Source organism: Odontesthes bonariensis, chromosome 6, assembly GCF_027942865.1.
Source record: "Odontesthes bonariensis isolate fOdoBon6 chromosome 6, fOdoBon6.hap1, whole genome shotgun sequence".
Lineage (NCBI taxonomy): Eukaryota > Metazoa > Chordata > Actinopteri > Atheriniformes > Atherinopsidae > Odontesthes > Odontesthes bonariensis.
The window spans coordinates 4,257,364-4,269,653 of NC_134511.1; the positions used below are offsets into that span (position 1 = coordinate 4,257,364).

Consider the following 12,290-nt stretch of genomic DNA (forward strand, 5'->3'; position numbering starts at 1 on the left):
ACAGGGTGCCACAGGTTGCCAAAGGGTGCCCAAGGGTGCCAAAGGGTGCCACAGGGTGCCAAAGGGTGCCAAAGGGTGCCACAGGTTGCCAAAGGGTGCCCAAGGGTGCCACAGGTTGCCACAGGTTGCCAAAGGGTGCCCCAGGGTGCCCCAGGGTGCCAAAGGGTGCCACAGGTTGCCAAAGGGTGCCCCAGGGTGCCAAAGGGTGCCACAGGTTGCCAAAGGGTGCCCCAGGGTGCCAAAGGGTGCCACAGGTTGCCAAAGGGTGCCCAAGGGTGCCACAGGTTGCCACAGATTGCCAAAGGGTGCCAAAGGGTGCCCAAGGGTGCCACAGGTTGCCACAGATTGCCAAAGGGTGCCAAAGGGTGCCCAAGGGTGCCACAGGGTGCCACAGGGTGCCACAGGGTGCCAAAGGGTGCCCAAGGGTGCCACGGGGTGCCACAGGGTGCCACAGGTTGCCAAAGGGTGCCCAAGGATGCCACAGGGTGCCACAGGGTGCCAAAGGGTGCCACAGGTTGCCAAAGGGTGCCCAAAGGTGCCCCAGGGTGCCCAAGGGTGCCCCAGGGTGCCAAAGGGTGACACAGGTTGCCAAAGGGTGCCACAGGTTGCCAAAGGGTGCCACAGGTTGCCAAAGGGTGTCAAAGGGTGCCACAGGTTGCCAAAGGGTGCCACAGGTTGCCAAAGGGTGCCACAGGTTGCCAAAGGGTGCCACAGGTTGCCAAAGGGTGCCAAAGGGTGCCACAGGTTGCCAAAGGGTGCCATACAAAAAATTGAGACATGAATCCAAACTGATAGATAAAATGAAAATAAACAATAGAAAGAATAGAATGCAGAAATGTAAACATATTTATTTAATATTTAATATAAAGGGAAAATAACACAAACATTTGTGAATAAGTTGTTTTGTAGAAATAATTGAAGAGATAGTTTGAATCATATTCAAACTGAATTAAAAAAAAATAAATATAAATGGGTGTTCATATAAAGTTAAATAGATTGAATTTGAAGCTAAAATTGAATGTTATATTAATCCCCGTGAGGCAGCTCCCTCCTCGGTGTCTTTAAGATGTTTTTATCCACTTTGAACCTCTCGGTGATGGCGGACGTTGGATGGCGGTAGAGGCTGAAGAACTGAGCTGAAACATTACAGGAAGTTGCACATCGACGTCGATTCATGGTACAATGGCGCCTCTGGACTTGGATAAATATGCGGAGATTGCTAAACAGTGTAAATATCTCCCAGAAAATGACTTAAAGGTAAGCGTGACATTTGAGTTATATATTTTCTGAATACATATTTGTTGGTTTGTTGGCTGTTTCAGCGGAATTAGCTAACGTTAGCTTCTGCTAGCATGTAATGCTAACCTGCTGCTAGCATGTTATGCTAACCTGCTGACAGGAAGTCACAACAGTTAAGTTAATAGTTTGTCTTCGCTGCCGTAGCAGGACCATTTAACATGGGGGAAAACTGTGTGAAAGCAGGGATGAGACTAGCCTGCTTGTTTACTGTTGTCTTTCGAAGCAAACATGTGTCAGTTTCATACTATTAATAGTGTTTTGGTAATGCTAGCTGCCACAGTGTTGGGATAAGGATCCTTGTTTATAGAGGGTTGCTGGCTGAGAGCCTCGTAAGAAACATACCCGGCAGCCCACCTGTCCTGCTCATATTTTGATTGCAAATGGCTACTTTATCTCCAGCCTAAAAGTTTCCAGTTTAATTTAATTCCAGATGACGATTTAACGAGTGACGCAGTAGATTTTAGCAGTAAAAAAGCGCTTCTGTGGTGAAGGATTGCTCCCGGAAGTAGGCTTTTATTTGGGGATCATATTAACAAACATTGCGTTTTCTCCCAGACAGAAGCTGCCGTCCCTGAGCATATGTTCAGGGCATATTCTAACCTATTCTAACCGTGCGTGTTCATGCTGTAGTGTTCATGATTTTTATTTTAGTTGTAGAGCACAATTCAAAGTGCTTTACAGAAATCACAAGAAGGCAATCATTCCAAAAAAACCCTCCAAAAACATAAAAAACAATAATTAATTCATTAAATTAAAAGCAAAGAGTCTCTCCTTCTATCTGCCAACAGCGGAATGGAGACTGATGAACGAAGCTGCAAATGTGACTTCAGTTTGAATGTGTTGATATTCCAGACTGAGTATGTAGTCTGAAAGTAAGAAAACTCCTTTAACTCAGTTTAGTTTAGGAAATGTCTCATCAGACAGACACGAAAACATAGAAATAAAACGTGTTTTTCTTTGGGGGGGGGGGGGGGGGAAATTCTCTTAAAACAAACATACCAGCTTCATCCAACCCTAAAACCACTGAAGGCAAGGTGAGTCTATTTGTCGAGCACAATTCAAAGTGCTTTACAGCTACACAAAATCACAAGAAGGCAAATTAAAGATAAAAATAATCAGTAATTCATTCATTTAAAAGCAAAGAGTGCAGATAAAATACTTACAGGTGTCATATCCACAGCTAAACAGAACTGTTTTCAGCCTGGATTTAAACATTGTCAGAGTTGAGGCCTGTCTCACATCTTCTGGAAGGCTGTTCCAGATGTTAGGAGCATAAAACTGAAACGCAGCCTCACCTTGTTTAGTCCTGACTCTGGGCACCAGCAGGATGGATAGATAGATAGATACTTTATTGATCCCAAAGGAAATTCAGGCATCCAGTAGCAAGACATAATAAAGCAATAAAAATGTTTATACAATTATAAACACTTTAAAAACAATCTAAGCATTTAAAAAACAATTTAAAAAAACAGTTAAAAAATATAAAGTGATCAGCATAAAGTCATAAAATCACAAGAAGGCAAATAAAATCATTAAAACATAAAAATAATCATTAATTAATTAAATTGAAAGCAAAGAGTGCAGATAAAATACTTTCAGGTGTCATATGCACAGCTAAATAGAACTGTTTTCAGCCTGGATTTAAACATTGTCAGAGCTGAGGCCTGTCTCACATCTTCTGGAAGACTGTTCCAGATGTTAGGAGCATAAAACTGAAACGCAGCCTCACCTTGTTTAGTCCTGACTCTGGGCCCCAGCAGGAGACCCCTCCCTGAGGTTCTCAGAGCCCGAGTTGGTTCATATGGCTCTAACATGTCAGAGATGTACTTTGGCGCTGTACCATGAAGAGACTTAAGCTGTTTTAAAGTCTATTCTCTGAGCGACAGGAAGCCAGTGCAGAGACCTGAACACTGGACTAATATGGTCGTATTTCCTGGTTGTGGTCAGGACTCGAGCAGCAGCGTTCTGGATGTACTGCAGCTGTCTTACAGCCCGTTTAGAGCCCAGTGAGCAGGCCATTACAGTAGTCAACAACTTGCTAGAGCAGTGATACTCACTGTTTTTTTCACAAGAGCCACATTGGCAGCAAAATCAAGGGAAGAGCCACTTTTACCACAACATACTAAAGTCCCCTTTTGCAAATATGCATTTCTACATATAAAACATCCCACAAAAAAAGAAACAACACAGCCAATACATTTTCAATTCAGACCACATTTACCTTAATACTGGGATGAGTGGAAGCTGGCGTGCATGTGCTCGACTTTCTTCATGTTGTGTTTGTAGTTTGTTGTTGTAATCATAGTGAGACATTCAGGATGAGCATGGTTTTTGTGCTGCTTTTTGCCCTTTTTTTTTAATTAAAAACCGGCTAAAGGAGCTAGTGTGCACTGCGGTCAAGTGTGAGGTGGTTTAAGCGGGCTGCGTTGCCAGGTTTAACAGTGTGCCCCCTTTAGGAAACACCATTAAGCCTTAAATAATACTTAATAAGAATACTAAATACAAAAATGCAAACTTAATAAAAATAGTTAATACTGTGCAGTATTCGCTGTGTGTTTATACTGTATAGATGGATTCCATCACGCTGTATTGTACACTATGTCAGCCATTTTGATGCAACAGTAGGCTTATTATTAATTTATGCTTCTGAACGGCAGCGGTGTTGTTTCACCGCTAACTAAAGGGCACTTCTGTGAAAACATTGAATGAAAACATTTGTGTCTGGTCCCGTTTAAAAGCCTGAAACCTGTCTGACACTTACAGAAGTTATGTGACTACGTGTGCGACCTTCTGCTGGAGGAGTCCAACGTTCAGCCCGTTTCTACTCCTGTAACGGTGTGTGGAGACATACATGGACAGGTGAGAGAACATCTGGAAACATCTGCTGTTTTTCTGACGGCCTCTTTGGTATTTTTGAAACTGAATTCCGACGCGTCTGTGTTGCAGTTTTACGATCTTTGTGAGCTCTTCCGAACCGGCGGCCAGGTTCCCGACACGAACTACATCTTCATGGTTTGTTGGTTTCCGTCTCCTTGAACCTGAGCAGAATCGGCCTCTCTGTGGCTGCTTCCCGGCCCAGTTGTCTGTAAGCAAACCTCTGTCTGTCGTCTGCAGGGAGACTTCGTCGACCGAGGATACTACAGCTTGGAGACGTTCACCTACCTGCTGGTGCTGAAAGCCAAGTGGCCCGACCGCATCACTCTTCTGCGCGGAAACCACGAGAGCAGGCAGATCACCCAAGTGTACGGCTTTTATGGTGAGACGAGGGTCGACGGAAAACGATGATCTGCAACAGCTCAACCTCAAAATAATTGTTGTTATTGTCATTATTTTGTCTTGCAGATGAGTGCCAGACCAAGTATGGGAACGCTAACGCCTGGCGTTATTGCACCAAAGTATTCGACATGTTAACGGTTGCAGCTGTAAGTATAGAATGTTAATATACTTTGTTTTTCACGGGTTTTTATTGAAATGTATGCGTCCCAGTAGAGAACAACCACAGAGAGGCCCTGTTCACACGTGCTGCTAACGTTCATATTTTAGCTTTATTGAGCTTTATTGTCCCTCCAGGGCAAATTTGGTTTGCAGTGGCAGTGCAACTAACACAACAACAATAAATAAAACCGTGACATAAAACAATGTCGCAGAGTACAGCTAGGCCTGTCACGATAACAATTTAATTTTGCTGGACGATAAATTGTCTCAGAAATTATTGCGAGAAGCGATAATATTGTCGTTCTGAGATGATTTTCATCTAATACAATGATAATGGTATAATAATGCAGGTACACCTTTTCAAAGAGAAAGAATATTTAACACTAGAACATAATAAATGAACAAACGGCATTCGTTGAAATGCCGGCTTTTCGACGATGCTAAAGGTTAGCATCTCTTTAGCAATGAAGCTAACTACGCTGTCTGTGAGTGGAATCCATTTCACTCTGTCCTGTTTGTACTCTGTTTGTCGACTAACCGCCACAGTGACAGTGCTCTGTCGGGAAGAGGAAGACGGACCTCTTGTTGCGTTTTTTTAACTGGGAAAACTGCAGCATTGTGTTTTAGACGCATGTTTGTTGTGTTGCCGCTTTTTAACCCGAGAGGGAGAGAGAGAGACGAGCAAAACAAACAAGCCTGCAAATGGCATTTATCGCGGCCAGAAAAATGATCGAGCTAATTGTAATTGTCATGCGATTAATTGATTTATTGAATATCGCGACAGGCCTAGTAGCAGTTGATGCCCCGAATGTTAGTGCGTGTTTGAATGCCGCCATTACCGCTGGCATGGCACTTAGTACCCCTGGACTCCTTTGCAACAAGGTGACTCAAAGTCACTTTCTCTTTGCCCTGGCCTGCTTTTCAAAAACTCTTGTGCAACTGTGAACTGGGCCTCAACCATGTCTGTGTTTCTTAAATCCAGCAGTGGTTTCACTTTCTCGGCCTCCAGGAAATTCACGCTGGCGGGGTCCAAAGCTGCCATATATTTCCCACTACGCTCGCTGAAACGACGGTGTAGTTTCTGGCTTTTTCAGCCATTTTGCGAATGTCCATCCTCCTGAATTAAAATATCAGAATCAGCTTTATAGGCCAGGTTTGACTAAACAAACAAGGAATTTGGTAAAACTTCACTCGCAAAGTACAACACTCAACAATAACATAAAAGAATAAAAATTAGAAATGCAGAACAGTAAGAATGGAATTGAGTATGGGTGGTAAATGGGGATGTGTATGAGAATAAGCTGCTATCTGACGGCATAACGTATCACGCTATGACTCGATGAAGTTCGCTTGAAGTTCAAGGACAACTGGAAACTCGGAATTTGGAGTTGCACAACTATTTATTTTATTTTTTTTTACCCAGTCTGTCCATTTCGGGGAACTTTTCTGTTGTTTTTAACACATCATAGACTTAAAAACAATTTTGTTTTTCACTGTTTTATTATAATTTTACCTGCAAAACATGTTTCAAATGCACAAAAATGCTGCTTTAGAACTGTAGCCTGCTATAAAGTCTGGTCTGATGTGACGTGTCCAAACAAATCTGTTTTTTTTCTGTGGGTTTCTGTCAGCTGATGGACGAGCAGATCCTGTGTGTCCACGGCGGCCTCTCTCCAGACATAAAGACCCTCGACCAAATTCGAACAATCGAACGGAACCAGGAGATCCCCCACAAAGGAGCGTTTTGTGACCTGGTGTGGTCGGACCCCGAGGATGTGGACACCTGGGCCATCAGCCCCAGAGGAGCTGGCTGGCTCTTTGGTGCAAAGGTCACAAATGAGGTGGGTTGCAAAGATGGAGCTAAGATCTGATGATGAGTTGATGCTTTTCAGTTCATTTTAGCACGTTCCTGTTCTAAATCAGGCTTAAATGTGCCCTGTGGAGTCGGATACTTCAGCATTTCAAGTCGGGGTCATCATTATGTTGTGGAGAAAAAGGAGTCGGACGCGCCGCGGTCAACCTCTTATGGGGAATTTATTGAACAGACCGTCACAGAGACATGTACATTTCAGAATGCCGGAAATTCCCTTTGACCTCAGTTTGTGCCAATCTTTTATACCCTTCTGTATCATTCAAATGCGTACGTGGCTCAAACCCAATCTCTCTGAGGCGCCTGGCTTTCGCCATTATCGTAAACAAAGCTTATTCTAACCTTCATCACCCGGACAACAGGCACACTGTGTAATTAGGACAAATGTCATGACTCTGCTCTCCCACATGGCCCGAGGAGTGGGCTCTTTGAGGAACGGCTTTGCTTCCCACAGAGCCCGTCGGATCGGTATCTGGGAGAGTCTGGATCAGGGACGAGCATTTTGGACTTTCTGTTGAGTTCTTTGAGCCCCTCCCGAGTCGTTTGTGTCCTTCTGGGGGAGGCAGTGTGGTCACATGGCTCTGAAAGGATCGGATTATTGGCTAAATTACAATCAGACTGAGTTATTAAGTTCATGTAGACACCTTAATCTGACTAAGAATTGGATCGGATCGGATTCAGACCCCGAGATAACTGGGTTGAAAGTCACTCTAAACCTGCTTGTAGACGCTGAAGCACCTGGTGACTATCGAGTTTGTGCAACAAGCAGCTCATCACAGACCAAATGTAGAGGGACGTAGCTTCATCTGGCTCTGCGTTCTCCATCTTTCTCCAATGCCTGAGTTTGTTGTTGTTGTTGTTGTTGGTGAAGAGGTCAACAGGAAGTGGCTCTATTAGCAACAGCTGGAATGGGTACAGCGCCACCTATCATACCGGGGTATGACACGCTTTGTGCCCTTGCTCAACTCATTCTTATTGTAATTTAGCCAATAATCCGATCCTTTCAGTGACATGTGACCCCACTGAGTCAGGAGCTCCAGCACGCCAGTCTTTATCCAATCTGATGTGTGGAACTCAGAGAAATGGATCAAGGCTGACAGACAACACACCGGCTCACTGACTGAACCTTCCATCATTATGGAAGACTTTTTGTTCTTCATTTACAAAGCAGTAAACTGTTACAACTGGTTCTGTTCTTAGACATCATGTATTCATATTCAGTATGTGTCTAAAACAATCTATTTTGTACTTGTCCCCTCTGCTCATACCACACGATGTGTGTCCCTGAATGACTTTAAGATAATAACTGGGTCAGATGAAGCTTCTCCATCTTGTCAGATAGTCTGGGACAGTAGATACTCACACGTTGTTTATCTCATCCAAAGAACATGACGTGGACGGCGGTTGGTCTGCTCATGTCACTAATAACCGGCCAATCATACTCTGTCGTGTGTAACATCAAAGCCGTCACCAAGGCAGCTTTTTACCACCTCAGAAACATCAACAGAATTAAAGGTTTCCTCTCCCAAACAGACCAGGAGAAACTCATCCATGCATTCATCTCCAGCAGACTCCATCACTGTAACGCTCTTTGAACTGGACTTCCCAAAAAGAGCATTAAACAGCATTCTCCGACGCTCTAGGCGACCATAAATCAGCCTTAAGTCTCTGCATTTATTTGCATTTTGTGTTGGATTTTGTTCTCACTAAAAATAATTCCTAAACTTGTGACTTGAGTTGCAGGTTTAGCTTTAGTTAAAGGACAGAGTGCATTTATTTATTTATTTATTTATTTATTTATTTTATTTAGAAAGAATCATCAGTCATTTTGTTTAAATAATTTAATTTAAATACATATTTACTAATGTCCAGCATGTTCTATTGTTTAAAAGTAAAAGACTGTTCAATGGAAAAGTTTTTTATTTTTCTTGTTTTTAAATCCAGACGTTCAAAATACACATTTTAGAAATATAATCATAATACCGTGATATTTTTGCCTCAGGTTATCATACCTAGCCCCATGCCTAGGTTCATCTCTGTGAACATGGTGAAGTCCCTCCATCCCAAACTCTACGGAGAGAAAGGATGGGAATTGATAAGATTTTTACGATTCCAATTCCATTTTCGATTCTGCTTAACGATTCGGTTCTTTATCGGTTCCCTTATCGATTCTCATTTGGAGAAAAAGGACAACAAACCGGTCGATTAGCATCAACTTTGTTTAGTTTAGAAGTAACACGAGTCATGACCTCACAAACCCAACAACGGTGAGGTCCACATTGGTCTATCCTGGCCTGGGTAATTTAACTCTTCCTGCTCTGGTGAAAGGAGAAGCTGGAGGTAGAGGTGAACTGGGGGTAGTACCACCAGCCTCTGGCTCTGAGCCAGTCAGGCTCTGTCTCTCATGATTTCATCTAAATGTAATGCCTGAGAAGGCATTCATTTAACCTTAACCGTTACTAACAGCAGCTTTTACAATCAGGCAAATGGTGCTAACATGATAGGCAGTGTTAGTTAGTTAGTGACCTGCAGTGTTAGCCGAGGACATGCTAACGTTGCTAACTTTGCTGGGTTCAGATTCACCGACGTTAATCATTCATTCATAGTTATTGCATGTTGGTAGTATTTCCTCCCTTTGGTGAAATATTCACTTTGCAAGTTGCCCTGTTGTCGTCTTTTTTAGGGATGTGTAACCAAACTTTCGAGCGTTTGTACCGCTTGGGCGCCATGTTTACTGTTGACATTCGCAAAATCGCCAAACGATTCCAAGGAATTGAAACACTGGGAACCGCTTCTCAACAAGAACCGGTTTTCGATTCCCATCTCCGACCCTCTCCGTAGACGATCATAAATCAGCCTTAATTCTTCCCGCTTTTTGTTTCTCCGCAGTTTGTCCACATCAACAACCTGAAGCTGATCTGCAGGGCGCACCAGCTGGTGCACGAGGGCTACAAGTTCATGTTCGACGAGCGGCTGGTCACCGTGTGGTCCGCTCCCAACTACTGCTACCGCTGCGGCAACATCGCCTCCATCATGGTCTTCAAGGACGCTAACACGCGGGAGCCCAAGCTCTTCAGGGCGGTGCCGGACTCTGAACGGGTCATCCCGCCTCGGACGACGACACCTTACTTCCTGTAGGCGCGTCGGACCCGAGGAAGCTCTGCCTTTTTGGGTCGGTGCGCAGACGCCGGCCGGGACAGAGGCCCCAGCACTTGTCGAACCCATATAAATTTTGTAAATTACATTCAGAGTATTGCCTGTGCATATCTTGGTGCCAACTGTCGATTGTTATTCCTGCTCTCTGCATTTGATGTCATCATTCTGTAGCTTCAGTGACGGCAAAGTAAAGCTGCTGTGCGCCACCCGCCGTGTTGTATTAGAAGAAGGATTAAAAAATCAGCTGAAAAATGTTCATATTTATAAATCTCCATCCCAAAAAGTTACTGCTCAGCAAACTGCAGTGTTTTATATATAGTTCCAGTTTTTTTTAGTCTCTTTTTTTTTTTTTTTCTACGGTGATCTGTGAAGGTGGATGTAAGATAAAAAGCACTGCACAAAAGTAAGAGCTCATCCCATCTTCTGAATAAACGTGTAAAGGAGAGCGCTGATGTGTAAATATCGACACATTTCTTTCGGTCAGACATTTCAGTTTCCTTCATTCTGTGGTACCTTAAAAAGCTGTTTGAACCTCCAGGTTTAGGATCAGCTCTATATAGTTTTATTTTTCTGTGCGTCTACCTGTTTGTAAATAAAGAATTGGAAATGAGTAGACATTGATACCTTAGTAACGGGGAAGGGGGGGGGCTACGTGTTCAATCAGAAAATCAATTATTAATCGGTTATCAATTACGTTAAAGTTAATTGATGTGTGTTATTGTTCTAAAAATGCATATAAATAAAAACGTAAATCTTTCATTTGTTCAAATTCAATGTGGAATTTTGCACGTGGTTCCTGTGGCCTCACAGGAAGAGGGTCACGGGTTCGATCCCCACCCGGCGTGCATGTGTGGGTTCTCTCCGGCTTCCTCCCACCATCCAAAAACATGCATGTTGGGTAATTGGTGTCTCTAAAAGTGTCCCTAGGAGTGAGTGTGTGGTTGTTTGTCTCTGTGGTGCGACCTGTCCACGTTGTAACCCCGCCTCCAGCCCGATGACCGCTGGGATAGGCTCCACCCCCCACGACCTGACCGTTGGATTAAGCCGGTATAGAAGATGGATGGAATTTGGAATTTTATTCAGAAGACAAAAAGGCTGGGCAACGATTAAAATGTTTAATCTAATTAATCACATGATTTCCCTGATTAATCACGATTAATCACATTTGGACGCAAAATCCCAAAAGTGAATCCAAAAGTAGTGTATAGCTTTTAGCATTTAGTTTCATTTTAAATGTGCTGCCATATGAATGAAAGTGCCATAACATTTGTTGTGCAAACACACTTTTAACATCAGCATCTTTCTGTAGTTTTTATGTAGAAGCCTCGCTCCACTGTCTGTTTCCTTGAATGACTTGCTGCTATCAGTTGTGTGTTTTGCCTTTAAGTGATATTTTAGACTGGAACTACTACGCTGAGAAGACAATTCAACTTGGCAGTGTTTACAGATGACTTTGGTTCTGTCGACTCCGCCGTCTGGAAGAACTTTAAAATGAAAATGGCCGAGTAAAAGTTCCGTACCCTTCTCCATGTTTGGTGGAGCCGCCGATTACTTTCTTTTCTGGTTCCACAGCAGACAGCAACAGACTTTTACAGAATAAAAGCCTGTGAGCAACAGACTTTTACAAAATAAAAGCCTTGGGTTAGGGTTACCCTAGCCCCAGCCAACTAGCCGGACTACCTTCGTCAACACCAAAACTCGGCTCACAGGACGCAGCAGGGGATTAGTCAAATTTAATAAATGATATTGCTAATATGGGATGTCATACAGCTATCCCTTTAAAGGTCAGCTGCATCCACCGCCCTTAATCTTTTCACAGTGTTCTGCACTATAGGTGTTTGTAGATGTTCTCTGGACTGATCATTGATCGATGGAGGCTCCTTTTTACATCCAATCCTGACACCCTCACGTGTCGCCAATTAATCTGCTGTTTAGAAAATCTTCCAGAAATCCCTTCTGGCATATTTGTTTCTGTAAAATAAAAGTTTAAATGAATAAACATGTGACAGATTTAAGATGCATTTTACAATTAGAAAAATAAGAAACCCCACTCCTAAAGCTAAAGGCAGCACGATTGTATCTTATTCTTGCATATGCCAATATTTCATATTTTACCAAAATATCGAACAAGCTAGGTTAAAAGAATTATTCAAAAGAACCAATAAGCTCTTTGGTAGACGGACATTACGAGGTCACTTGAATTAGGAGCTCAAGAGGAAACTTTCAGAAGAAAATTAGGAATGATGAAATGATAAATGATAACCATTTTCATGGTTTTAATGAGAAATTTACTTGAGTCGCCCTCACTTAAATGACATATATGATTGATTAATATGTTCAATACAAATCTAATTTAGCAGACACATAGTAAAAGATTGAAGAAATTCACTCGCACATTTGATATATTATTAACATGCCTATCCATCCATCAAGGTGTTTATTCAAATCTTGAAACTTTTGGGTGCAATACAAGTGTAACGTAGTATGTTGCAGATAGAGCCATTGACCAGTAGCAGCAATAATAATGTTG

At 42.8% G+C, this 12,290-nt stretch overlaps 1 protein-coding gene across 1 annotated transcript; it reads left to right on the forward strand.

Annotated features, from left to right (window-relative positions):
• Positions 1-1,123: 1,123 nt before the first annotated feature.
• Positions 1,124-10,517, forward strand: LOC142381862 (serine/threonine-protein phosphatase 6 catalytic subunit). Its single transcript, XM_075467138.1, has 7 exons — positions 1,124-1,257; positions 4,063-4,158; positions 4,246-4,311; positions 4,414-4,555; positions 4,642-4,721; positions 6,366-6,575; positions 9,494-10,517. The coding sequence occupies exons 1-7, from the start codon at positions 1,183-1,185 to the stop codon at positions 9,740-9,742; spliced, it is 918 nt and encodes a 305-aa protein (XP_075323253.1). The 5' UTR covers positions 1,124-1,182; the 3' UTR covers positions 9,743-10,517.
• Positions 10,518-12,290: the final 1,773 nt, after the last annotated feature.

Excerpts from the sequence above, each read along its gene's own strand:
- LOC142381862 (XM_075467138.1), top strand. The coding sequence starts at position 1,183 with ATGGCGCCTCTGGACTTGGATAAATATGCGGAGATTGCTAAACAGTGT. Across the intron at positions 4,722-6,365 it reads ACATGTTAACGGTTGCAGCT|CTGATGGACGAGCAGATCCT; the intron begins GTAAGTATAGAA and ends GGTTTCTGTCAG. Across the intron at positions 6,576-9,493 it reads GTGCAAAGGTCACAAATGAG|TTTGTCCACATCAACAACCT; the intron begins GTGGGTTGCAAA and ends GTTTCTCCGCAG.